General features: G+C 40.7%; 1 protein-coding gene across 4 annotated transcripts in view; it reads right to left on the minus strand.

Moving 5' to 3' along the window:
* Nucleotides 1-22,512, minus strand: part of LOC117306587 (E3 ubiquitin-protein ligase HUWE1-like) — a 92,401-nt gene that overhangs the window by 9,321 nt on the left and 60,568 nt on the right. For 2 of the 4 annotated variants that reach the window (XM_033791071.1, XM_033791086.1), the window contains 22 exons: nucleotides 20,372-20,454; nucleotides 19,588-19,729; nucleotides 18,722-18,838; nucleotides 17,922-18,004; nucleotides 15,951-16,131; nucleotides 14,710-14,802; nucleotides 14,194-14,416; nucleotides 12,933-13,213; nucleotides 11,976-12,205; nucleotides 11,570-11,654; nucleotides 10,685-10,901; nucleotides 9,842-10,089; nucleotides 8,633-8,705; nucleotides 7,785-7,834; nucleotides 7,122-7,402; nucleotides 6,645-6,933; nucleotides 3,623-4,758; nucleotides 3,204-3,351; nucleotides 2,616-2,728; nucleotides 1,962-2,110; nucleotides 701-1,038; nucleotides 191-309 (listed from right to left, as the gene is read on the minus strand). In XM_033791071.1, coding sequence (XP_033646962.1) covers nucleotides 191-309; nucleotides 701-1,038; nucleotides 1,962-2,110; nucleotides 2,616-2,728; nucleotides 3,204-3,351; nucleotides 3,623-4,758; nucleotides 6,645-6,933; nucleotides 7,122-7,402; nucleotides 7,785-7,834; nucleotides 8,633-8,705; nucleotides 9,842-10,089; nucleotides 10,685-10,901; nucleotides 11,570-11,654; nucleotides 11,976-12,205; nucleotides 12,933-13,213; nucleotides 14,194-14,416; nucleotides 14,710-14,802; nucleotides 15,951-16,131; nucleotides 17,922-18,004; nucleotides 18,722-18,838; nucleotides 19,588-19,729; nucleotides 20,372-20,454 — 4,679 coding nt within the window. The remainder of the gene's footprint in view (nucleotides 1-190; nucleotides 310-700; nucleotides 1,039-1,961; nucleotides 2,111-2,615; nucleotides 2,729-3,203; nucleotides 3,352-3,622; nucleotides 4,759-6,644; nucleotides 6,934-7,121; nucleotides 7,403-7,784; nucleotides 7,835-8,632; nucleotides 8,706-9,841; nucleotides 10,090-10,684; nucleotides 10,902-11,569; nucleotides 11,655-11,975; nucleotides 12,206-12,932; nucleotides 13,214-14,193; nucleotides 14,417-14,709; nucleotides 14,803-15,950; nucleotides 16,132-17,921; nucleotides 18,005-18,721; nucleotides 18,839-19,587; nucleotides 19,730-20,371; nucleotides 20,455-22,512) is intronic. The other 2 variants (XM_033791092.1, XM_033791078.1) reach the window with 1 other exon arrangement.

Raw genomic sequence — 22,512 nt, forward strand, 5'->3', positions numbered from 1 at the left:
TCTACTACCACAGAGTAGATTTTTGGACATTCGGAAGACTTCTCAATTCTGAAAAGAACTGTCGAAAGGTAGAAAATCAGCCGGGACTACTTCTTTTGCTTAGTGGATAGAGGGAACTCCTAATTATTAACTTCACTGCCGCAGAGTGAGTTTTTAATACCCTACACATGTACATCGGGCACATACTTACCCCTCTGCCTATAAGTGCTCTGTGCGCATCGAGTGAAGAAGGCTGCCCTCGTCTGTGCATAATTTCCATGAGTTCACTTGCATCCGCTTCCAGAGCTGCTACAGCTGCTGCCAAGTTGGCTGAGAGAAGAACCAAAAAAAGTACACGGCCATTTGTTAAATGATAAAATAAAAAGAATACTGTAAAAAACAAATAGTAATAACCATTTATAAATAGACTGTGCAGGTCTCCCATATATTATTGGTAAGTTGGTAGAGCACCGGCACATTAAACCGGCGGTCGTTGGTTCAAATCTCGCTCAACTAAATTTGTCTTTGTTCGAAATCATTTAAAGATGTAACCAGTCAGTGTCCCTTGTGGTTTATTATTTGATATCTTATTATTATTTGTTAGTGGGCTTAAATTGGGAAATATACTCCAAGTGTTTGTTATCTTAACGCTGTTCATTTTGCTGTGAAGCGCTTTTGAGGAATGTTTTATTCAAAGGGAAGAAGTACAAGTACAACTCACAATTCCTGCTGAGAGTGGATGCTTTCTTCGCTGCCTTCTTAGCTGCCTCCTTCAGCTGGACCACCACCTTCAGCATCCTTAGGAACAGATTCTGATTGGACATCTTGCTTGTAAACAGCGCCATCGACGGCAGTCGCAGCTCAAAACCGCTCCGCTTGGTGTTGTTGGAGCGGGCATTGACGACCACATTGAGACCCATGTTAAAGCGGTCTCGGATGGTCCCTCCTAGCCCGGATGGACCGGCCACTGAGACTGTCGATGAAGATGGGTCATCTTCTTGGATGTAGTCTGCCATTTCTTTGTATTGTCTGACTTCTGACAGAAGTTTCTGAATATCACTGCAAAATAAGAACATACCAGAATTTACAAAGCCACTGCTCTAGAATTGCAAAGGTTGGAGTTCGAATCCCACCCGATAATATGCCTGTGATTTTTTTCCACAGAATTCAGGAAAGTACCGAGTATACAGTGGTAACACACATTGGTGTATAGGGTTGGTTAAACCCATAATTAATAAACATACCACACATAGAGATTGTCAGTTAACCCCCAAATGTTGGCAAAACTTCCAGGAGTGTAACACTTGGTACAGTGACCAATTTCTATGTAAACCAAAATGGAAATTACAAAAACTTCAAAAGGAAGCAAGAAGACAATAAGAAACAACTGTGGACTCTATGGGGGTTTGAGGCATTGCATGGTGAGATACCAATGTATATTTGGTTTGCAGTAACACCATGTGTATATCTACTTGCTGGGTAGATTATGATCTTTTGAAAACTTGTCTCGCTAAATATTCTACTACGGCGGACTACCAAATGTAGACTACTGGAATAAATGGATTATCAGCAAGAATTTGAGCTGATCTTCATATCTTTAAAGTTTTTAGGTGATATGGCAGAGAGTTCCAGAGTACAGGTGATGAGTGTGAGAAAGAGCGATGACCTTTCCTTGGAGATGTGTTTGTAGTTGTGATGAAGAGGCAGAGGGAAGATTGCTAGATGGTTCATGTGAGTGAATAATTCTTGAAAGCCAGCTCTCTATTTCCAACAAGTGCCTAATTTGGGCATGGGGTGTCACATATGGAAATATACATATACATAAATATCAAATTTGTAGGGTAGCTTTTGATCCAAACCGGACCTTCTTCCCATAGTATGCTTGTTGCTGCTTGCGTTAATTTTTACACATTACACACAATGCATTGATCTTCCTGCACAACACAAGGTTTCCTTGCTGAACGGTAAAGGTGATGTTTTACCTGCATAGTGCTAGGCCTATCTCCTTGGCTCCATCTAATAATAGTGCTAAGACGGTCTGTCTTGTGAAGGCATGACCTCTCGATAGCTGCATAAGTAATGTAGTGGCGTCTTCAAGTCCATCTTCTGAACAACTGTGAGCCGTTAGAACCTGCAAAGAAAATCGTAACCTCGGTAAGAATAAATTGTTTACCACTTCAAGTTTGTATCGCAGAGCTGCCAACAGTTGCACCCTGCAATCAGGGAGATTTTGTAAAACAACCAGGGAGATATTTAGAATTACTTTCAACATAGTAGGGAAAACATTGGTTTATTTTCAGAGAACTTTCCGCAGAATCAGGGAGAGTCGGCAGCTCTGGTATTCTGTTTTTTTTTTTGAGCCAACCTGTGGAACTGTTATCAGAAATTTCTAAAAGCTTTTAAAGTCATAAAGTTCCTTTAAAAAAAAATCATTGCCAGAAAAACTTTGACTTGATAATATTATATTTAAAAAGTCACAGTGCATACAGGTTTTTTTCTTCAGAACTTTAAATTGTTCCTAAAAACACATTTCTTCAATTAGTTTCAAGAAACAGCCACTTCCAAGGAAAAATAATTTTACTGAATCTGGGTCGACGATATCCCGCTAAGAGTTTTGAAGAAGTTGTGTTACTTACCTCCACTGCTAGTTTGAGTAAGCATTCCTCGACAATCGTCTTCTCTGTACGTGTCTCAGCTTGCTTCTCTTCAGATGTCTTGTCTCCCTCCGACTCTTGAGTCTCATTTACATCTATCAAGGACAATCAATAAAGTCTCTTAAACTTCTTACTACATTAAAAGATTTAGAAATCTCAAGAGGTATGTTTGTTTGTTAAGAGGATCTCGGCAAACTCCCACAAGGGGATATAAACGATGGCAACGGCAAATCTCTCTCAGACAAACATTGGTCCAACGTCTATGATTATGAATCGATTAGGGGAAAAAAAAAAAAATCGACAGACAAAAGAAACGACGCCACCAGGGAAATAGACAGATCCATTAAGCTCCGCCCCATTGCGTATTGACCAATCACAACGCAACGAAGGTCCGACAAATAAGGTCCGACAAATAAGGTCCGACATGCGTGCGCGTATCTTGGCGCGCGCGGTAGAGTTGTGCAGAAAGGCATTGGAGAACCCCGAGTGTTCTTGCTCACACGTGCGTCGAGGGCGGAGCCTACTGGATCGGTCTAATCTAATCTAACCTAATACTTCCACGATACTTACCAGGTATAGATGCAGTCTCCATTGGACTGCCAGCACTGCTAGTTGTGGACAATGTATGTTGTCTTTCTCCAGATGCCGAATCCGTTGTCCCTGGGGTCGATGTCATTTCACCAGGAAGCTCCCGGCTCGGTTGAGTAGGAGTGCATGACTGCAAAAGAAGAAACAACAAAACAGTCTTAGGGCCTTGTCACATAAAGCAAATTGTACGACAAATTTGAGGCACTGCCAACTGCAGTGCATGCTACAGTACCACTTTGGTAGCACATGGGTCATTTTGTTAACATCGTTGTTTGATCTACAAGAAAAATAGGCGAACATTGAAATGTGAAAGGCTTTCCTTTTTGGAGATCTTCAATCTAGTGCCGACAACTTCATAGAAATAGGGATGGACGGTTTCAATTAATGAGCTTTTTTCTCACCTGCGCAGGTTCGGCCATTCTCCGTCCCAATCTCGCTAAGCTCTTGACAGTTGCTAGGTCATGTTTATCTTTCTTGTCCGTCTCCGGTAACGAGGCGGACACCAGGGAGAGCAAGTGGAGCATCTTGTCCGTTAGCGCCGTGCTGCGTCGTATCACAGGGTGGGCCAACATGCCCATCAGCAAGGCCATCGGAGACGGTGCCGTGTCCGACCTCTTCCCATCACGGTCCAGTGACGAACTGGACGATTTGGAAATCATCTTACCCTTCCTGCCTAGTGTCGTATTGTCCAGCCTCACCAGCAGGTCCCAGAACTCTGCGTCCTGCTTTGAGGCGGTAGAGGGCTTGCCGCTTCCCGTGGAGCCCTGACTGAGGTTGGACGTCATGCTCTCAGATGAGGTTAGCGGTCCCCCGTCCATGAGTTTTAAACTACTACTACTGCTGCTGCTGTCCGCAGCATTCTTAGCAGAGTCTTTGGGTCTCTGCGGGACAAACTGGTGGGGAAACACCTTGGCTAGTGATACTAGTGTTTCAAGAACGTGTCTACAGACAAGGGGCGCAGCCTGAGGGTGGATACAGACCAGAGCACCTTGCCGATCGCTGCTCTTCTTGGTCCCACTTCGTTGTACCTGGAAGACACTTGCTCTACACCCTAAGGCAGCGTCCATACTGATCGACAGCCACGACGGCTGCTGGCTGCTTTTACTACTCTGAACCACCGTCACCGTCTCCATATCGCACTGAGAGTTCGCACCGCCGACTTTACCGTCGTGAACGGTACTCGGAGCACCACCCTTGAGGAGCCCACTGGTCCTCTCCAAGATGCTGAGAAGCGCCTGAAGGATCCACTGCCTGGTGGACGGGTGGTAACTCAGGTTGCGTAGCACACGGTGTAGCCTCGCTGTGTTCAGCTTCGGCTCGTTAACAAACAATAGCACCAGAAGACATGTCAGTGCTTCCAGGTCCACCAGCTGCCGACCCTGGAACTGAGTCAGTGCACTGGTGGTCGTGGTGGTGGCCGCTCTCGCCGTGTTCAAGCCACGTGAGCCTCCGCCCCAACTCCATGAATACCCGCTGGTTGATCGAGGCACGGAGAGCCGATAGTAGTTTACCCCTTGGCCCAACCTGCTCGAAAGACCTGGATGATCATCGGAGGGAAGACACGATTCAATACAGTACATTAGGTTGAAAATATTTGGTAAAAAAATAAACTCGAGAAAAACTCTATAATCTTCTCATTCAAACCTTTCCCATGGTGCAACAGATCTTCCATTCAATTCAACGCAACCTCAAGAAAAGAAATAAATGTTGAGTCCCTTTTAAAAAGGACACATTGAATAATCAATGTTATTTGAAACACAGGAAACCAGACCAAGATGCCCATGGCATGAAAAGGTCTATAAGGGGGGTTAGAAATTCTGAGAGAAATAGCATCTTATGATCAAAGCTTCAGAAGAAATAAAACAGGAAGTTTTCAATAAAATTAAAAAAAGATTAACCAGAAACGTTGCAAAAGGTGCAAGGGTGCAAAAAGAGTGGTGGTTGAGATACATTTAAGGACATCTACATTATTGACTCTAACCAGCCATACAAAAAAAGATTGATTGTAATTCAAAGAAATGTTAATGTGATTTGACCAAAATGAAATATTCCAGAAAATTGGAGACTTGGACATTCCTTGATCCAGGGAGGGAAACTTGTGAGCTCAAAGAAAAATTAGGAAAGAACCAGCAAACAAAATCTACTGTAATAAAAAAACATGGCTTCAGCTGGGAAATGAACCAGGGCCTTATTAGGATTTGAAACTTTGCATGGTGGAAGTTGGATATGGAAAGGTTTGCGGTAACCCCATGCAATGACTATCTCTAAATGAGTTGGGGTGGTTCTGAAAAGAACTGTTGGTTTCAACTCAACGTTTCAATCAGTATGCTCTGATCGTCTTCTGGAGAAAGCAGAAGACGATCAGAGCATACTGATCGAAATGTCGAGTTGAAACCAACGGTTCTTTTCAGAACCACCCCAACTCATTTAGAGATAGTCATTGCATGGGGTTACCGCAAACCTTTCCATATCAGGGCCATATTGGTAAGAGGATATTGCTTGACGTACTCGCCACCCTGATGCTTGTGTCAGAGGTCTTAAGACTTCACTGGTCTTTTGTCCGATCTTGAAACACATTTCACCCCCCCCCCCCCCCCCCGTCTTGGATTTGGTCTCTGTCAAACAACTTCAGGGCCCAATTTCCCAGAACTGGTTGAGCACAAAAAGTAGCTTAGCATAACAAAACTTTGCTTACCAGAACAAGGTTACCAGCCAATTTATCATGTCACATGTACAACTTGTAACTGGTATCTTGCTAATTTCGGCTTAGCAGACAATTTTTAAGTAGCAATGTTCTTCTAAACCTACTTTATAGATATAGCCCAATAAAACCTCCCGAATCTCCCCATTTGGTCTTGGAGATGAAGCCCCCTCGATCTCTAAGATCACTCACTTGGTCTGTGGATCAAATCCTCTCGCTCATTCTCTCTCTAATACTTAATCTAAGTCAAAGACCCAAGTTGAAATCTGATCAATGCAGAAACTCAAAGGGGATTAGGTTTAATCTAAGAAGAGTGTCAAACAGTTTTTATCCCAACCCCGAATAAAAAAAAAAAAAACCTCAAAGCAAACTCAAAGGGAAGGATAAAAAACAAGAAAGAAGAAACTTAAAAAGAAGAAAATAGAAGTTTAGAATAGTCTACTGCACTATTTCAGGGCTGCACTCAACAGTAACGTCAAGATATTGTCACACCCACAGTAAGTAGTTAAGGCACTTTTAAAAACCTTAACTACTTCTCACTGTCTTGGCTTTCATCTGTTATTTTCTCTGGCCTCTTGTTATTTTATTTATTTTATTTATTTCAAAAATTGTTTTATGTCACTTTATCGTGGATTCTGAAGACTTTTTTCTTCTCCCGTTTTTTTGGTTTTTTTTGGGCAGCCACGGATAACTGTGGAGAGACATCCCTTCTTAGAATGCACCTGAATTCTGAAGTATAGCACCCAGCATACCCGTCTCCCTCAGCAAGCGTTCCTGCATCAGCTGCCGGTGTCGAAGCACCCGATCAATCCGCAGCGCCTGGGCCTCCGCGGCGATCTCGTTGGGCAGGAGGGCCAGCACAGAGTCGTCCATGTCGGCCAGGACAGTCTGACGGAGCCCTGGGGGTAGGTTTTGAATGAAGGCGGCCGGGTCAACGGGCTCTGCTGTGGTGGTTGTTGGCTGCTGGCTGGCTAAGAGACGCTGCTGTTCGGCTCGCTCTTGTGCTAGGACCTGGTGAAAAAAATGAGGTCAATATTATTAGAAAGGACGTAGGAGAATTTATGATTGTTTGCGTTAATCGTCCTAACTTGGGACTAGCCTTAAGTTTTAAATATCTCCTAGGACTAGTCTTAAGCTAACTCTTTGTCAAATATACCCCATGAGGTAGTTCTTATCTACACACACACACACACACTCACCTCATCCTGTATATGTAGGGGTAGAGCAGCCAGGAACTCTGGGTTAACCTGGCTGATGGAGCTGTTAGGATCCAAGGCGCTGGTGGACGGTGTGCTGCTCCCAACCACCAGGGGGGCTGCTGTCGTTACTGGGGCAGACGGTCCAGCGGTGGTGACCCCAGAGGGAGGAGGAGGGTGTCGAGAGTGTCGGATACCGAGATGCTCCCTCAGGACTTCTTGCCGGATGCCTTCGGGAAGAGCAGCTAAGAAGGAAGGATCCACTCCTTCAGGAAGTTGAATACCTGAGCATGAAAGTATGTAAGAAGTGATTGGAATTGACTCCATCGGCAGCTTCTCATGGGTTTAAGAAACTGAAGCCGTATTTTGATTGTTTTAAATATCAAGTATTATACCACAAGGGGAACCGACAGTGTAAGTTTTAAATAGCCTTTGGGTTTGAACGAGACAAATTGACCGCAATGGGACTTGTTGACACAACCTCCTGATTAACGTACCAGCACTCTACCAACTGACTATTTTAAGTCCAGTGCAAACAGCCCAGGAAAAGTTCACCAAGATTAAGCCATCGGCATGCTACTTATGGTCTCGGTAAAAATCTTTTATCCAATTCAAACTTGGCTTCATAGGATAAACAAAATTCCTGATCAAATTATTGCTACTTACCACCGAGGGTGATTCCAGTTCCTGATGGACCAGGGGGTTCACTTGCAGCACTACAAAGGAGAGAAATATTACAACGGGAATTTCATCAAAGACTTCTTACAAAAACTTTCTCTCTCTCTCTCCATGTATTTCCACTTCGCTGCTTACACTTAGTAACCTGTTCATGGTTGCTGTGTTGTCGTTTAGCCTTTGAGAAAGACGCTGCTCGGGTCAAAACGTCAGACCATCAACTATTCTTTGCATTTATACCATTGGTCATTTGGGTTGGTAAGCAGTTGGCAACAGCTAATTCTATTTTCTTAAAAACTGTATTTATCCACTTTCAATGGAAAATTTTCAACAGGGTGAAATATTACAAGAATTTCAACTATTTCAATAAAACTGGCCTCTTGCACCGGGCATGGTTGGTGGTCTAGTGTTTACGAAATCTGCTCTAGAATGCAGGGGTTGTGGGTTAGAATTCCTACAGGAGTAGTATGCATGTGGATAGTTTGTTCTCGTAAAGCAAAGAGTTTATGACCCCTGCCACAACGCACAGTGCACTTAAAGGTGCCTATTGTTTCCGCCATTTTGGTGGTCAAAATTTGCAGAAAGGAATTGACTCCCCAAAAAGATGGAAATGGTGCAATCTTAGGATGTGCGTTCCTCGTTGTGAAAGGGGTCTTTACAAAGATTATCAGACATCAGTGCACGCTGTTGAGTAATGTTATAGCTTCATTTGTTTTCCCTCTGTTGGATTTTGATTCAAATAGACTGTCATATTCATTCCTGTTTTCTTTGGGGCATTTGAAGCATAGTCACTATACATTTATACATATTTATTTGGAGAATAAAGCAAGTTGACTGACCTCACACTGGTAGTGCTCTGTATAGGTGTTGAGGTGGATGAAGACGAAACTGGATTTGCTGTGGTTGGAGAACCTGTAGGATTACAAAATGAAAAATTATTCAGCATAGATGAGAACAAAATTAATTATGAAGATATAAAACAGCAAATACAAAACAAATGCAGAAGTCTTTACAAGAAGGACAACAAATCAGGTAGTCTTGAACACACGAAAGAGGAAGTTGTGGATCGAAGCGCCTAATAATCAAAACAACACTGTGATGTAACATTATGGCTCGATCCCAAAAAAAACAATGGGAAAATGCATAGCAGTGAAGATAAACAACCTTCATCCAGTCAGTGTTGTATGTCGCAACAAGGACTGGCTTTATGCTGTTTTTTTTTTTGTTTTTTTTTTTGAGGTACTAGTATTGATTTCACTTTTCATTTGTGTGGGTCAATGCTGGGAATCAAAAAGGGTGCCACCAACAACGGGGAAAAACGCAAGATCAAAAATCGTTTTCCCTGTCAAGTTTTGACAATATTAAAACGGGAAAACTTTACACTTAGGACCAAATAATAACTAGGACAAAAAAAAGAGTTTTTTGTTATTGTTTTTTTAAAGTCACCTGGAAGTGGTATTTTTTCCAAATAAAGCTTTTGTCACTAATATATGTGTTTTGATGAGTGGAATGTGAATAAACAGTTAACTAAGGTTTTAAAAAATTAAGTTCTTATATTATTTACAAATTTAAGAGTAGACCCCGACCCGAGAGGGCGCTGTTCGTGACGTCAATCGAGGCAGACTTTGCCTGTAATATGAGAGTAAACACAATTGCAAAGTACATGTACGGACCAAGTCGTGAGTTTGTACGTTTCAAAAAAAAAAAAAAAATTGTTCTTTTCCGGCAATGCCGACAAGGTGTATTGCTGCTGAATGCAGAAAAACACTTTTTGAAATGTACCAACTCACGACTTGGATGTACATGTACTTTGCACGTGTGTTTACTATACGCATTGCAGGCAAAGTCTGCCTCGATTGACGTCACAAAAGGGGTAGGCGGAGTCAGCCCCCCAAACAACTTTATATATTTTTTAAACATATAAATCGTGACAAACAATTACTAAAAAAAATTGTTTTATTGTTCGTAAGCATATACTCTTATGTTTGAAAGAAAAAAAAATTATATTTCCAGGTGACTTTAAAGACCAAAAAGCCCCTTTTTCCAACCTGCTAGGGTGGTGGAGATTCCAGGCACTGGGTAATCCTGTGCCAAGAGGGAAGCAAACGTTGGCTCAGCCGATAGAATAGTGGATGGCGTTGGCACTCCTCCTTCAGCCTGGGATGAGATGCTGCTAGAGATTGGAAGAGTAGAAGAGGTAGACACCGAGGTGCTTGGGGTGGTGGAGGCAATGACGGTCACCAACTGAGGGTTGGCGACGGAGGGAATGGTGCAGGTTACTACCTCACCGGTGGACCTGGAGAGAGAATGTGATATAGGATTGGAACTCGGTCATGAGGGTGTCCGTCAGTTCTACAATCTGTCTCAAACTAACAGGAGCAAGCATGAACTGTTAACATGAATTTGGAAATGGGAAACTAAACTTCATCTGGACTGTGTCCTACAGTTCTGTAATATGTGTCAAACAAACAGGAGCAAGCATGAAATGTAAACATGAACTTGTCTCCTTTTGACCTCTTTTTTCCCGCCTAATGTTTATTGTCTTTATTCCACCTCTTTCAAATGTAAATTGCTAATGTTTGTAAAATATTACTTTTTTGTTATTTAGCTGTCTAGCCTAATTAAGAAAATGCAGAGCTGCATTTTGTTATGAGGGGGATTTTGTAACAACAATCAGTGAGATAATAGGGACAAAGGTTCCCTAATCAGGGAGATTTTCAAAGTTGCTCATCAGAACATGGGAAGATTGGTTTTATTTTCAGGGTACTTTCTGCAGAAGCGGGGATGCCAGTTTAACCATTTACTTTTAAGACTGGTAAGCATTGACAACGGTAAGCAGTGTAAACCAGCCGATTACTCAACAAAATCAACCTAGAAGTTGGTTAACGTACCGGTCAGTTGTGGCGACCGGTGCAGACGGCAGATTCCCCAAGACCCCTAGAGATGGATTGATCGTCAATGGCGAGTTGAGAGATGCTGCTGCGACCGACGGGAAAGCCGACACCAAGGGGGCAGTAGTGGAGGGGTTCTGACTGTTTGATACCAGCGAGTAGGATCGAAGGCCAACTGCGGCTGCCGCTATGGAGGACGCTAACTCGTTGATACCGACTGGAGATGGGGAGGCAAGTAAAATACAAATTAATGCTCAGGCCTTAAACTTTACTCTTGAAGGGGCTCAGCAGTGTTGCTCTGGTAAGAGGATTCTCTATCATGTCAATTTGCATTAGATCTTTTCAAAGTGCACTACACAGCAACAGCACAGGGCACCACAACAATGAGCCATATTGTTGACCGTGTGATGGCGCTCTCAAACATATTAATATCACTTCCGCCAGGATTTCCATTCATACCCGATACAGTTATTTAAGACTGGAACACATTAGAACCACAGACATCATATCCAACACAGACAAAAAGACTTTTAAAGGAGCCGTTATAATCTACCTCTCAAAGGTGACAGAACGCCTAATAAAACTTTGCAGAACGAAACGCGTATATCCCGAAAGTGATAGCAACACTACTGAGAGCGCCTTCATTTGGTCAAAAATACCACGGATTGCCGTGAGTTAAATCCAGGCATGTTTACTATAAAAGGGAAAGAATTTATCCACCTTATGTTACACCACATACACATTTAAAAAAAAAAAAACAAGACTGCGAAAGTATCAACTCAAACAATCATCAGAATCACAAGAAAATAATGGGGGAAAAACATTACACGTGTGTTTTAATCATCAAAGTGTAAACTGGAATAAATCAGGGTGCAATGTCAATACCTGTCAACTCAGAGGGTATAGGTGTACTTGATGTAGCAGCTCGGCCTGAGGCTGTTTCTTCACTTCTTGCTCCCCCCTCTGTAACCTAATCAAAGGGCAAAAAAGGAAAACATTAAAAACATAAAAACAAAAAAAAACACACACAATGCATAGACACTGGATGAAGCATTTCAGAAAAAAATGCAAGTTATCTTCTTTCGTTCCTCCGCATTTGCCTCTAGCCAATGGGCTAGCCCGGTGGTCTAGTGGTAAGACATCTGCTCTAGCGATGCATGGGTATTGAGTTCCAATCCCACCCAAGTGATTTGCCTGTGGAATTTTTTTTCTCACAAAAATTGAGAAAGCTCCGAATATAAAGTGCTCAATACACATCGGTGTAAGGGTTAAAACAAATAAATTCACCTACCTCCATTTTTTCTTCCTTCTCTTTGTCCGTTTCCGTTGACGCTTTGGCGTCCCCGTTTCCTTTCTTCTTCTCTAGCTCAGCCTTCTTGGCAGCCTCAGCTTTCTTCTTGGCATCTTCTTCTGCCTTCTTGACCGCTTCCTCCTCAGCCTGTTTGCGTCGTTTCTCTCTCCTCTCAGCGAGCTCCTCGTCGCGGTGTTTCTCAAGTAGCTCGATCAGACTCGGCTTCAGGGCTGGTCAAAATAAAAATCAATTTAGAAACAGAGTTAAAGACTGGTTTCTGTCAACGAAATGACTTATAGGCACAATTATAAACACAGATTCAATAAGAGTCACAAGTAAAGGTACATTTACAGCTAAATGCATTCTCCTTGTTTTGAAAAAAAAAATGTTTTTATTACAAGAACATTGAAACAATCCATGTTTAGCAAATAGCAATCAAGGTGTTTTCACAAGATTGTTGGATCCATCCGAGAGGACAGTGGGTACCAACCCCATCTCTGGCTGCTGCATTTGCAAACGGACACCAACCCTCAGATATCTGAGAATCGATTAATGTATATATCGTTTCACAGATTCAAATGTTTTGGGTGAACATTTTCCCAAACCATATCACTTTGAAGGAAAATCCTTTCTAAAAGCTTTTATGGTCAAAACATTTTGGAGAATTTACCAATATAGGACCCTACTTTTAAATAATGTGATAACAAATCTTAGTGTTATTACAGTGATATCTGTTACAGACCACTTTTAAAACAAAACTGTAGAATGATACTTTATTTTTGTTACAAAATAAAAACCAAAAGATTTTGCCCCTTTTGGCCATGCCTAAATAAAAACTTTTATAGACCCATACTTTGGCACTCGCTACTGTGAATCGCTAAAAGACCCACCGACGCTAAGCTGCTTCCGTAAGCGACTGCATGACGTCAGTAGTCCCGTATGACATTGGTCACTCACCTTGTATACAATCATGCATGCTGGCACCATCCAACAACCTTGCCTCTTCATCCCACCTCTGGTAGGTTGTAGGGACGCTGGAGATGGGATCCGAACTGGACAAGTACCCGTCGTTGTAGTTATCTTGGTACAGGTCTTCGTAGATTCCGTCGTAGTTATGACCGATCATCTGTTCGTCGGCCGAGTCAGCGAGGTATATTCTGGTCTGGTTGCTGGCGTTGGATGTGGTCGCCCCGGACGTGAGTTGGACGATATCGGCCGCTGAGGATAGGCCTAGTAGCCTGTGTAATACAGATAGGTGAAACATTGGTATTTTCAAAAGTTTTTTTATACAAATTCCAGTTGGTGCCGAGTTCCTTTTGTCCATACAACGTTGTGTGGCCAGCCGTCGATTTCACAAAACTCTTCCTAATCCTTAAGACAACCCTGCACTGTAGCATGCGGACCTTAAGATTAATCCTAAGTTAAGACGAGTTACTTGTCTTAACGATAAGACGAGTCCTAACTCTTTGTGAAATCGACCCCAGGTGCTTTTGCCAACATTAGGTCTACATAGCTCAGTTGGTACAGTGCCGGCACGTTAATCCAGAGGTAATTGGTTCAAGTCCTGCTCTACTAAATGTTTCTTTGTTCGACCAAAATTAATTTAAAAAATTACTTCCCCTTGTGGTTTTGTACTTCATAAAGGAAAATATTCTGAAATTGGTTGATTGGTCAAAACAATTTGTTGTACCAGCACTCTCTCTTCTTTCACAAACAGTCTTTATGCTGCACTTCTTTATCATGCCATTGTTTCCTCTCTAACAGATCACGTTGTTATTATTGTTTTTTTTTTTAAGTATTTCGGGAGAAGAAAAAGTAACAATATTGTACAAATATTGAATGCATTTGCGTGCATTGTTACAGAATATATTTATGGGGTGAAAGCTGGACTATTCCATTTCATGAGGCCAGAGGCAGCAACTGATAATCGATGAAGAAATGATGACTGGTCACAACATGCTTGTTTCTACTTGCAAGGTAGAGATTGTTCTTTAAAGAACTTTGGATGTTTATTATCAACTCTTTTTTCTCTATTCTCTCTAATGGCTTTTTTTAATAGAGTGGCTTTTTCTATGTACTTGTAACAATTTTTATCATATATTAATTCATGATTTATCAGCCTTCAAGCAGTTTTCATCAGGTGTTTCAAAATAAACCATTTCAGTCCAGAACAAATTCTTGCAATTTATATTCTAGTACCATGAAGTAGATGACTTACCTAAGAATAGTAGGTACACTTGGTGGCCTAGCGTTGCCCGAGTGGTAAATGTGCACAGTCTGCGTTGGGTTGGTACCGTGTCGTTGAATACGCTGCCCTCTGTGGCGATGACTGCGGCTGGTAGTGTTCCCGAAGCCGTGGGTCAGGTTGGTGTGGTCAGCATGACGGATCAACAGGGGGTGGTTGGTGGTCACCGCACTTGGGGCCGCCGGTATGCTCGGACCTGTCCAAACAAAAATTGTGAAATTTCATTAAGAAAGAGAATAGAAATGTTTGCCAGAAGTGGAGATGCTTTTCTTTTAAGAGGTTTCCAGTGTAGAACAAGCCAAACTTTCAAGCTCGTTTTCCAGTTCAGTGCTCAAAGGTTATAAACAGTTTTTTTACACACACAAAAAAATCATATAATGCAACATAGAAGCCCCTGGCCATTGGGGAAAAATAAACAAGAACAGAAAAAAAAGGGGGAAGCCGTGACTTTTGAGATTGCTTAAACGATGAACTTCGACTGAAACTAACCGTTTGCATTGTCATCATGGACGGCTACAGGTAGCTGGTAAGTACGGATGGAAGCAGGGACGCCTAGAATAGACCCATGGTGGTAAGACTCTCCTGAGGTACAAATATGGACAGAAAACCCAAAACAAATCTTTTTAAGAATGTCTTCTTCCACACGTACAAAAGGGTACTGCTAAAAATGGTTACTTAATCTCTTTCTTAATTAAACAGATATGAACTTCAGTGCATGAAGTGCCAATAGACAATTTGTGAACCCAAACTCTTTAAATTATTCTGGCCAGGAGCTGTCCAAACACTTACCTCTCAATTTTTGTTTTTCATCAGGAGTTGTCCCAAAACACTAACACCTTAAAATTGTTCACTCAAATGCCTGTACTCTTATGAAATGATATAGTCCCCCCCCCTTTTTTTCATGAGGTCTCTCTCTATTGGAAATGAGTGAACTGCAGCACTAAGTTTGCTCATCTTCAACACAATACTTTACAGGTTGCAATTAAATCGAGGGGGGCAAGAAAGGTAGTGGTAGCACTTGAAGGAAAGGTACACGTTTGGTAATTACTCAAAACAAATATTACCTTATAAACTGACTTGGTAACGAGAGCTGTTGATAGTATAAAACATTGTGAGAAACGGCTACCTCTGAAGTAGCATAGATTTTGAGAAAGAGGTTATTTCTCACTAAAATAATAAAAGACTTCTAGCCAGAAGTCTTTTATTCCGATCTGAAAGCACACAAATTCGTCCAACAAGGGTGTTTTTTTTCCCCCATAATTTTCTCGCAACTTTGATGACCGATTGAGATCACATTTTCACAGGTTTGTTATTTAATGCATATGTTGAGATACACTGGTCTTTGACAATTACCAATAGTGTCCAGCGTCAAATTACATAAAAACCTGCATGAGCTTTTGTAGCAACAACTACTTCATCAGATGCAACCAACAAAAGCTCATGTATTTTTTCTATATATAATCAGTCAGTCTATACGTGCTACCACTACCCTCCTTGTTTTATCTATCAAACACTTTCCATCTCTGGCTGGGCTCCATGGTCATAATGGGTTGATGTGGCTGCCTGCCAAAGGTCGCCCTTGCATGCTTGCTTCTAAAAAAACGTTGTAGCAGCATCCTTCGCAATTCAGCTCTAAGCTGCGAGTAAGGATGATCAGCCCTCCCAAATTATTATAATTATTAATATTACACTAACACAGCGATTTTTTAGTATATGAGGTCAAGACATACCTGGGAAGACGTCTTCCAGTTGTATGAATAGATCTTCATCTCTATCAGCGACACCAAAGTAAGATTCCTCTAGATCGTCGTAGTAATCATACTCCATATCCATGTCGGATCCTTCATGCTCCTCTTCCTCTTCCTCCTCCTCTTCTTCCTCTTCGCAATCCTCGTCTTCATCTTCACCCTCCTGAAACCACAACCCACAAATAACATTGTTTATCCCTAATGCAAATTTGACATCTATTAACCCTCAAGCACGCACGCAACATTAAACATAATGTCACACGCTCCTTAGTGACTAGGAAAATTCAATCGATTTCCGGCCCTATCCAAAAAAACGTTGGGAATAACTGTCGGTGTGATTATTTTCTTGTGTTACAAGTTGAGTTTATTTTGTAGATGATGAAATTATCTTTTGGATGATTGTCACAGTTCCTTTGTTTGACTCACCAAATTCAAGCTTTCAGGTTGGAAACATAAGAGAGAGCAACAAAAAAATGAAAACATTGTTTGCGTATCAAGTGAAGGTTTGTTTACGTGGAAAGTTGTGCACACAAGTTTTCAAAACTTTTGTTGTCCTACAGGAAAACAAAGCTACGAAAAGTGGTTGAAAATAATCACAACATACCTTGAGAAATGAAAAAGAATGCCTCTATTATCAACAGATACCTTCTGTACCTAAAATCTTTTGTAAAATCCTTTCAAATCGAGGTATTCCGTGTGTAAAAACACCAGAAAGTTTGACGCGAAACAAGCTGGAGACTGTCATTACTGTGTACATGCGCGCGTAGTACGTGGTACATCCCCTATACGGTCCGGCTACACAGAGAAAACGTACGGCTCCACACAGAGAAAAAGCACCCACTAATACCTGCGTTGTTTGATTGTGAAATGACTTTCGACCTTTGAACCTTACGTCATTTTATCTTATGTGGACCATGTGCTATTTTTAGACTGTTGTCATCTTGAGATCATGCTCTATCTACGGCTGTTTGCTGCGTTATAATCGCATGTGTATAACTCAAATTACACCATGTCAAACTGAGTGGGCGCGTGCGGGCGGTATGCGTGCTCATACACAGGGCGCCTCCGGGCGTTATGCGGGCTAAAGGGTTAAAGACACTGGACATTATTGGTAATTGTCAAAGACCAATCTTCTCACTTGGTGTATCTCAACATATGCACAAAATAACAAACCTGTGAAAATTTGAGCTCAATTTGTCATCGAAGTGGTGAGATAATAAGGAAAGAAAAAACACCCTTGTCACACGAAGTTGTGTGCTTTCAGATGTTTGATTTCGAGACCTCATAATCTAATTCTGAGGTCTCGAAATCAAATTTGTGGAAAAATACGTCACTTCAAAACAGCCGTTTCTCACAATGTTTTATACTATCAACCTCTCCCCATTACTCGTTACCAAGTAAGGTTATATACTAATAATTATTTTTAGTAATTACCAATAGTGTCCACTGCCATCTTGCGGTACGTGCTGCTAAAATATAGCATTCGAACAGCCTATACATGTAGCTACCAGGCAATCTCAGTGGTCTAGTTGGTAACATACCTGGGGTTTTTTCCACAGAGCTCAGGAAAGTCTTGAAAATGTATTTATTACACTCATCAGTGAAAAGGTAAGTCTTAAAAAAAAAAAAAATGGTTATCCTGATGCAAATTTTTAATCTATTTAATTGTTGTGGTACCTGCTGCTAAAATGCAGGATTCAAACTGCCTCCAACTACCGGGCAATCTCGGTAATATTCCTGTGATTTTTTTTCCACAGAACTCAGAAAGTATACAGTGCTGACACACATCGGTGTAAGGGTAACACCAAATAAGAAATGCATGATACCCCACGTGTGAGAGCTGTACCTAGGAAGTTACTTGTGTGTTTAGGCGTTTAAGAGGTGGGTGGGGAAGTATTGATCTAACAGAGACACTAATTCATGAATATTCATGATATTATTATGACATCATACCCGTTGATCTTCACTGTCATCATCTGAATCACTCTCAGCGGCCGAGTCCCCGTCATGGACGCTATCATCGTCCCCATCAATATCTGCAGGCAATAATAACATAAGTATTAAGAAACAAAATACTAGACCCCTTGCAGGCACGTCACACACGGCGACTGTGCCACGTTCACTCTTTTGGTGGGCAGTAGGTTTACGTGTAAACGCCACGTCGCCTAAAATGCGCACTTTACTGAATAATGCACAGAATATGACGCATCCAAGATTATCATGATGATGTTGAAAGGTGAATTGGGTCAATTGATATGTCCTAAGCTGGTGTTTTTCTGTCGTTGCAAAGACACTTTAAAGCTTGTGTACTCATTGGGCACATTCTTTACTCTGGTACTTCGTATGTTTGAATCGTTAACCGTGGTCTAATAACAGTAAGCAGAGCCATGAAATGGGCCTTGTTTTGATTGTTTTGAAATCATACAAATTTGGCACATGAAATGCCGTTTCTTGTGAAAAAAAGACAGAATCTAGACAGAAAAGAATCGCTCACACTAAAAGCTAACTTTCCCATGTACATGTACATATTCAAAAGATTTTTTATTATATTCACAAGTCACTTTTATCTAGTCCTAGTCCTATATTCTAAAAGAACTTAGTAGAGATACTGTGTCATAGCAGTTTGAGAACTAAATCAAATAACTCTCTTTACTCCTTTCGGAATTGCTAGGTAGAAAAACAAGTGAACCTAGATGAGACGAAAAGAAAAAACATAAATTGGAACTACAAAGGTAATTCTTATTGATACTGACCAGCTGTGCCTTCTTGGTTGCTATGGTGATTATTCAAGTCGGCATCTTCCATAGCTTGGTCCATCTCCTCTCCTTCATCGGTCATCGTTATCACCATCTCATCTTGCGAAGCATCACCTACGAGAAGATAAGACCAATAAAGCTTGCACTCAACCATTTTTATTTTATTTTGTTGTTTTGTTTCAATCAACATACATTTTAAATATATGAATACATACAAGGCTAAATGGAAACATCTATGGAAACAACAGAGGCCGGCTACAGACCTACGCTGGGAAAGAGACTGTAACAAAACAACAACTGCCTGTTGAAAAAAAAGAGGAAATTTTTTGAAGGCACAACGTAAGTGCAGAGCGAAGGCAGTCGAAATGCCACGGGACATGAGACCCACAATGTTACCCTAGAAAATGTTGAGGTTTATTATGCGTTAAGGTGCATTGTTAGCATGTACTAGGCTCATTTTACATTATTGTAGTTGCACATTGTTGTTGCCAGGCATATACTAGGCTATTATTTTAGCACCGATCATTTTTTCTAAAACGCGGAATTCGGCAAAAGAGTTGCATGCCTGTGTAACGTTGATCCCAACCCTTCATCAACAATAACAAACAAAAGGCCTCGAATTACATGGAGGCCACAGCATCTGCTGCCTTGGTGCCCCTCCAAAACTTTCCCATTGACTTTAAGATTTTCCAATCAAAGTGCCCTTTGAAAAATTTAAAGGCGAAATTCCAGGCCTGTAAATATAAAGCCCGTGACATTTGTATTATTGTCGTGTTCTGTATTGTACGATTGTCATGTGTGGATGCTGAAAAAGTAATAATAATAAGAAGAAGAAGAAGAGGACGAAGAAGAAGATGTTTTACCAGCTTGGTCTAGGAATCCAGAGCCGAGGGATCCAAGCCTCTCAGGGCCAGTAGCTATGAGGGTCTCTCCTAGGAGTGAGTGTGAATCATTGTTCCTTCTCTCCATCAGCTCATCCATAATGTCATCAAGCTCCGTACGACTCTAATAAAATACGAGATGCAAGAATGAAGAGGATTTGAGTCTCCCGTATTCCGAGAAAATCTACTCTGTGGTAGTAGAATATATATCACGTTCTCAAAGACTTGAAATTGTTTTGTCCATTTTCAAAAGGCCTTTTGAGAATGAGTGGATCACTAAACTGAAAACAATGTTTATTTGTTTGCGGTAACACCATGTTCATATCTAATTGCTTGATAGATTATGTTATTTTAAGAGATTGTCTCGCTATACACTCAAGCCTGCTCTCCTAATGATGACTACAGAAAACTAGTCGTAACATTGAGACAGTTAAGAATTCACTTCTTGGCAGTGAAGATAATAATAAGATAAGAAGTCCCCTTGATTCACCAAGCAAAATAAGTAGTCTCGGCCAAAGTCCTACCTTCCGCCAAGGTAGTAGTTAATAAGTGGGACAGTTCTTTTCAGAACTGAGAAGTCTCCCGAATTCCAATAAAAAATCTACTCTGTGGTGTATAACATAGCACGTTCTCAGAGACTTGAAATGTTTTTTTCCATTTTCATAAGGCCTTTTGAGAATGAGTGGATCACAAAACTGAATTTGACCTTCAACCTCAGAATGATCTTAGAAATTTCTTTTGGAACAGATTAAAAAATAATACTAACTTCCATGGCAGCTGCGGATCTAGCTGACGCTTCACCGGCAAGCGCATCTGACGAATGTCCAAGAATATCTGCCAACGACAATACTAGAATATTTATAATAATTGAAAAAAAGATAAATTTCTTTTCAAAACAATGCAAATCAAAACATACATATTGATGGAAACTTTATTTGACACGCCATGCAATAACCAGGCACAAAATCTCAAAACTGGGATTATTTTCAAGTCAAAGAGATGAGAATAAGAGCTTTCAAAAAGCATCTTTAGCTAAGTATTTCTCAACATGTATGACATTTAAAGGTAGGGTCATAGATTTTTTTTTTTTTTTCAACGTAAATTATCAAAATAGGTACGATCGAAAACACATGTGAAAGTTTTAGCTAAAAACAGTGTCAACCTGTTAAGGAAACAGCAACAAAACTAACTGCCATGATATTTTCAGGAAGAACGTTGAATGCATCCACATTTAGAGAGGTACCAACAGCATCCCCGAATAAACAAAAATTTGGCTTTCAGTCAACCCTCAAAAATCCGAGAAACTTTCATGCATGAATTGTTTCTCAGATTCGAACATTAATGGGTGAAAAATTATTCAAACTGTAACACTTCGAAGGGAATCTTTTCTGAAAATGATTTCTCCTTTCAAAAGCTGCAGTGCTCTTTTACCAAGTATTTACCAATCTTTCCGAGTATTTACCAATCTCTGACCGTATCTTTAAAACATCACAACGATATCATGTCAAAGTTTCTGGTCAAGTCAAGTCGATCACTACAACTTGCTCATTGCTCAAGATTAAGTGATCTCCACTTTAAATGCCATTTTACTATCCCCTTCCAATAAGTGCCTGGCTTTAGCATGGGGCGTCAAACTGAATTTACTCGTACACAAAATAAAATCTACAAAATACTATCTGAATTCTTTCTAACCGAAAGGCGTAAAACACAGGATACAAATAAATTCAAAGAGGATTAAAGCAATGCCATGCAATAGAAATACTAGTCTACTATTCTAGGGCTTAATGTTCAATCCAAAGGAAAAAGCAATTATGGTTAAGTATCTTGCTCGAATGACTCAAGTGCAATTCAAACCCAAACTCTGCTGATCAGAAACAGCACAGCTCGAGTCAGATACTCTTAAAGGAACATGTTGCCTTGGATCGGTCGAGTTGGTCTTTGAAAAGCGTATGTAACCGTTTGTTATAAAATGCAGATGGTTAGAAAGATGTTTCAAAAGTAGAACACAATGATCCACACACATTTGCCTTGAAATTGCGTGGTTTTCCTTTTACTTTGCGAACTAACCCAGTCGGTCATTTATGGGAGTTAAAAATTTGACTCCCATAAATGGCCGACCGTGTTTGTCGACGATGTAAAAGGAAAACCACGCAATTTCGAGTGATACTTGTGTGGATCATTATATTCTACTTTTAAAATATCTTTCTAATCATATGCATTTTATAACAAACGGTTACAAACGTTTTTCAAAGACCAACTCGACCGATCCAAGGCAACGTGTTCCTTTAAAAGCTTGGCCATGGTGAGCCACACTTAGATTTACCTGAATTTTTATGCAATTCGCATGCCGTAATAGAGCACACCATATCTTTATATGCAATTTGACCCCCAGAAGGTCAGACAATGGACAGACATTTGCTGCATGTGTGCCAGTGCAAGAAGTCAATCCAGGCTCATTTCGTATGGCAAATCATAAATTAAAAAAAAAAAAAAATTAAGCATTTTTCCAAACGGCACTTTCTTCTCAAAAGGGAAATTATAAAAGTAAAACTTCTGTTCATGACTTTACATAAATAAATACATATGCATGGCCCCACTTTTTCTGTCTAGAAAATATATATATAATAATTGTTTTTCCCAGAACAAATTTTGACAGATGCTGATTTTTCAAACTGAAACATCATAACATACTTTTGCTTACGCCACGCACAACACCAGTCAAAATCAAACTCGCGTAAGAAACATGTTGTAAGCAATGTGCAAAAGAATGACAAAGCTATTCAACCAGTTTATTTTTTTCCCCTTAAAGAAATCTTTTCATAGAGAGTTTAGCAGCAGAATATCTTTCTTGATCAAGTAAAACAAACAATTAAAGGCAGTGGACACTTCTTGTAATTACTCAAAATA

This window comes from Asterias rubens, chromosome 2 (genome assembly GCF_902459465.1).
Source record: "Asterias rubens chromosome 2, eAstRub1.3, whole genome shotgun sequence".
Taxonomy (NCBI): Eukaryota; Metazoa; Echinodermata; class Asteroidea; order Forcipulatida; family Asteriidae; genus Asterias; species Asterias rubens.